Raw genomic sequence first — 5,173 nt, 5'->3', positions numbered from 1 at the left:
GAAATAAAAGGCCAAAACGGAGCACCAACACAAGCACCTCTGATAAGAAGAGCCAGCAAAATTTCAGAAAAAGCCTAAACTGAGCAAAAAAAGACAGCAAGCAAAACTCCTCTATGGGTTGCCTCAGTTAGCCGAGTCCTGTAGCTTGTTTTTGTTTGGACTCGAGACTTTGGTCAAATGTGGGCTAAGGGCATCCACATTGATGGGGGTTTGCCTTGTTAGAGCAAGCAAGCAGCTGTCATAGTAGAGGGACGCAGTGGCTCAGAGTGGTAGAAAGAAATTTGGCAATGGTGGGGTTAACTGGGTTTTTTTGTGCTTGGGTGTGGAGCCCTTCACCTGTGTCCTTTTGTTTATATTTTGCTTCTGCATAGAAAAAAAATTAAGAACATAAGATTCATTATCCATGCTACAGTAAATACTACAAGACAATTTTACTGTAACGTTATTATTGCAGCAACCAGGAAACGGGTTATTGTATCTTTTTTTTAAAAAAATACTGCAGCGTACGGGAACAAGGTAGCATTTTAAAAAACCACTGTAGCAGAGCGGGATACTGTAGCAGTTCGAAAAATTTTAAAAAGCATTGTAGCATTTAAAATCGGGATTAATGTAGCGGTGAAAAAAAGATATGTCGTGTTTTGCACTGTGTTCACACTGGTATAGGGAAATAGGTAACCAAAGACATTTCTCCTAACACAAACTTGTTGTGTACATTGCAATTAATTATCAACACCACTATGAGCAATTTATGCAAGCACTATTATTTTTCTTTAAGCATGACTAGACTCGCAGCAATTGTACTTGTAGATAGAACTAGTTCCGTTGGTCGCTGGTAGTAACGTGTGCATTAATTTTTTTTTTTTTTGTTAGATCACATATTTATGTTCTCTATCTATATTTTCTATAGAGACCTTCTACAAGATTACTTTTTTTTTCATGCTTTCGGGCAAGTGCTTTGGCTGATAGCGAGGATTTTGCTTTCAATTTTTGTAGAAAAAAGACGGAAGAAAAAGATAATTGATCATGCGTTGGAAGAGAAACATATTAATTACTAGCAAACACCCAACAAGTATCTATTTATGCTTGTTCTTCTATCAACTTCTAATTCCGATACTTTTTGGGTTTGAATCCAAGAGAAATTTTAGATAATGTTCATCACCTTGAACTTGAAGCTTTATTCTCTTTCTCAAATGATAAGGAGGAAAAACTCTCAATAACTCTAATTATATAGAAATTGAACCTGTTATTATTACCGTATAGTTAGCTTCAATTATATAGAAACTGAAGGATTCAATACTCAAGCAAAGCATATCCAGAGTAATTAAGGATCTTCTAATTAATCTGAATAGCCCATTTATTTTGAACAACAGAGATCAAACTCGGCAAACATAACAAACTCCACATAGAAACATGCACCTAAACCTATCCTATTTTCATATTCTGATAATTTATCAGACATCAGGGAAACCAATATAGAAAAAATAATTTCATTTCATAAGAGAAGCAAGAAAAGTGTAAAGAGAAGCAGGAGTACGGTTAAAGGGTGCTAGCCCTGACACAGACTTTGACCTCATATGAGATGTGTGAACAAGGAGAGAGAAACCAACTTTACACAACCCCCAACAGGAACGCATCTTACCCTAAACCCACCAACCCGAACCCCCAATCCCCTACCCTTGTCGCCCTCGGTCTGGTCTTCTCACTTCCACCTCCAAAAAAATAAAAGCATAAAGAGATAAATAAAGGGGATGATGAGGTTCAGTTTATATTAGCATTAACAGTTCACAACATAGATTGGATCATGGTTATTACACACTTTTCCCTCCTCTCGATGCCCCCATCCTGATTCTCTCTCTCTCTCTCTCTCTCTCTCCACTTTTTTCTCCACGAGCCACACTCATAAGCTTAGAAAGCAATGGAGAGTATAAAAACTGAAATCAATACACAACGTAAACAAAAGGAAAAGAGAAGCACAGCCTGAATACGAGACACAAGGGACCACTGACCACATTTGAACACAAGAGGAGTTGAGGTATAAAATATATCAGCCTCCCAGATTCATTATCTGTACATGACTAATTACATCAACAACAACAACAAAAAACCAGCTTGAGAAAAAAAAAATATTACTAATCCTCTTCTCTCTCAGGAGGCTAGATCCTGTTGCCCCCTTAACGATCTTGCTTCTCACCTCACCAAAAAGGAAAAGGACTATTTACATCCCGATACCCTGTGGTATGATGTAATTACACAAGCGACCCTGCGGTCAATATCTACACGGATGATTCAGAGTACCGGATGAGAATACACCCGTGTAATTCGTGTAATCTTAGCCAGCAATCTCAAGGTCATCCATGTACATATACGAACCCCAAGGCCACTCGTGTGATTACACCGTACCAGAGGATATCGGGATGTAGATAATCCAAAAAAAGAACAAAAATTTAAATAACCAATTTTCCACCTCAAAATCACATGTACAACATTCCCTCATCTGTAGCTGAGCTTTCAATATTCTGCCTCATTTGCAGGATATTCTTCATATCAAATCCACGCCCCGATCAGCCCCTTGTATTCTCTTGACTCGTGTCTGAGAGTTTGACGCAGTCATCTATGCTCCTGATCAAATCTCTCCATGTAGGCCAGAGCTGTATCAGAGTCACAGGCATCCAATTTTACCGATCATGGCAATCACCCCCTTTTTCTCAGGAAACTCTATCCATTCTGAATTCTAGGGTTTATCGATGAATAATCAATCATTATCTTCGACAAAGATCTTGCGAATAAAATCTCTAAACCTCCTTGAGTATAGCTTAGGGTCGACAGCTGAAATGGAGGTAGGATCAGCTTGAAGAGACTTATAAGCATGTTCGAGCTTCTTGCTGATATCATAATCCTGAAGGATGTCAATAATCCCAAAGTAAAGGACTACGTCGTAAATTTCACCACCTTGAGCAGGCATTAATAAGCCTCCACCAGAGCCAACCATAGGATATGCATCAAAATTGCTATTCCTTGACACGTGCTCTGCTCGAGCGTGCATGTTTGCACCTAACCTAATCGTTGGTTTCCTGAATAAAATGCAAGATTGCGTTATTATTATTGAAGCCACATAGACACAATAAGAAGTGAGGCTTGGGGTAAATTTTGACAGTTTCATTAGTGTAGGGGAAAATAAGGGTTAATTTCACTTTATGAAAAACTGAGGGGCATTATTGTCCTTTTCTTTCACGTGCTGGGCGTGTGAATTGTTGGGGTTATGGTGATACTCTAGGTTGGGGTTAAATGAGATAAATTCCAAGGGCTTTGGGCAAAACCCTCCGAAGGCAAAGCAAGGTTAAGTGGAATAAGCAAAGTTCAGGAGGGGTTAAGCGAAATTATCAGAAAATAACTAAGAAATCATGGTTCTAGTTGAAGGATGGCCCTTGGAGCCAACAGATAAGGCCCATAATGGTGCAGCACTTAAACTTTGTGTTAGATAAATAGAAAGCAAAGAAGTTAACATAATCATGTGAAGCACATCAGTATGGGTAAGAAATAAGGACCTACAGAGACAATTGAGAAGCCACTAATTTAATCAGTGCCTTGTTTGTGAAATCAAAGGAACTTCTTATGAATATAATTAACCATTTAATGTAAAAGGCACTTCTTTCTCAGGAACTATGCAAAATGATAGTGAATATAAGTTGGGCATATGGTGTATATCAGCACCCTACTTGGACGATAAAACTTCTAGGAAACTGAAAACCATGACATACCGGAAATCTAGAATCTGTTCCGCATCATTCCAACCCGATTCTGAAAATCGAAAATCAGACATGACCCCTCTAACTTGGCATGAGTCCTTCTTGCCTGAGAATCCTGATATAAACATAGCGGATGGATTAGAACAAATATGTAGTGTTATATTTTCTAAGTTGAAATAGAACTAGCTTGTCAATTCATCAGCTTACTTGGCGATGATAACCCCATCTTAGATGCTGAAATATCATCACGAAAATGAAGTCCAACCAACAAGCTATAGTCCATGATTCCTTCAGCTTCCAGAAACTCACAATCCCGATCGATTTGTCTGATTTTAAACACATCGTATTAGAGAGCATACATGAGGCGAAATTATCATATAAGCATAGAATGATTGAATGTAAAGTACCTAAGGAGCTCAATGAACCAAGATTTCTGCAGCCGAAACAAAAAGTCGAGGTCAAGATCCTTGAGAGTGGTGGTCTCATCAATCTCTTCTTCAGCCTTGTCAGTCGTCCTGCCATGAGATGAGCCTTTCAAGTCAAATCGCCTATGGATTCGGTGCTCTGAGCAGAATACATTGCCAATTACAATGAATCGAACCTGGTTTGTAGAAGATATAGAATCAGATATACTAACAAGTTAATTCTACAATTTTGCGAAATTCATAAGATTCTAGCATACCTTTTGCCCACCAATAGGTTTCACACAATGCACGCCAAAGAATTTAGTGACTAGCGAGTTCTCATATTGGCAAACATGTTGATAGTAACTGGACAGCATTCTAATAAGCACCTGATATGAATTATGAAACAAATGAGTGACCACGTGTAATATGTATCAATCACCAAGAAAGACACGTTCTTGTGAATAGCAATTAGATAATGCAAATTCGCCCATTTACTACAGGTAAATGCACATTTGTTGTTGGATAAAATTTTCAAGTCGTATGAAGCATAGTTGTAAAAGCATTTTTACAATGTGATAGAACCCCTATTGTCACATAAAATTTTAACTCAAGTATTATGAACCAAATTGATTAGACGCATTTCAATATGAGTTTGCATGTTGACATAATAACTCCACCAAAATCTATTAGTACATCAACTTGCATTGTTCAAAATCGTAAAGGCTGCATCTAACCAACTTTGATGGCTCTCCATCTTCCCATTTCTCAATCATTACTGCTATTCTTTAATGTTATGGGCTATATCAAAAGATCCAAAACTAGAATCAAACAGTAAGCGAGTGGTGCATTGAAATTCTGTCATGAGCATTTCTGCCAATCAGAGAGCCAACATTCACCATAAAAGGAAAGACCAAATTAAAGATTTTAGGCTGAAAGAGCTAAGCTAATCAACCTTTACTTCAGACTTCTTCACCGTCTTTATCATGAACCGATCATCCTGTGTCAAGTAGAAGAAGCTCC

At 38.1% G+C, this 5,173-nt stretch overlaps 1 protein-coding gene across 1 annotated transcript in view; it reads right to left on the bottom strand.

Annotated features, from left to right (window-relative positions):
* The window catches only part of LOC109847932 (phosphatidylinositol 4-phosphate 5-kinase 1-like), a 4,773-nt gene continuing 1,627 nt past the window's right edge, over positions 2,028-5,173 (bottom strand). The window contains exons 4-9 of the mRNA XM_020417162.1: positions 5,106-5,173; positions 4,429-4,539; positions 4,154-4,347; positions 3,954-4,072; positions 3,759-3,861; positions 2,028-3,071 (exon numbers count right to left, since the gene is read on the bottom strand). The exon at positions 5,106-5,173 is cut by the window's right edge and continues 95 nt beyond it. Coding sequence (XP_020272751.1) covers positions 2,753-3,071; positions 3,759-3,861; positions 3,954-4,072; positions 4,154-4,347; positions 4,429-4,539; positions 5,106-5,173 — 914 coding nt within the window. The 3' untranslated portion in view covers positions 2,028-2,752. The remainder of the gene's footprint in view (positions 3,072-3,758; positions 3,862-3,953; positions 4,073-4,153; positions 4,348-4,428; positions 4,540-5,105) is intronic.

The sequence above is a fragment of the Asparagus officinalis genome, chromosome 7 (assembly GCF_001876935.1).
Source record: "Asparagus officinalis chromosome 7, Aspof.V1, whole genome shotgun sequence".
Taxonomy (NCBI): domain Eukaryota; kingdom Viridiplantae; phylum Streptophyta; class Magnoliopsida; order Asparagales; family Asparagaceae; genus Asparagus; species Asparagus officinalis.
Note: the sequence above shows the minus strand (reverse complement) of the source record. Positions and strands in the feature narration are given on the sequence as shown.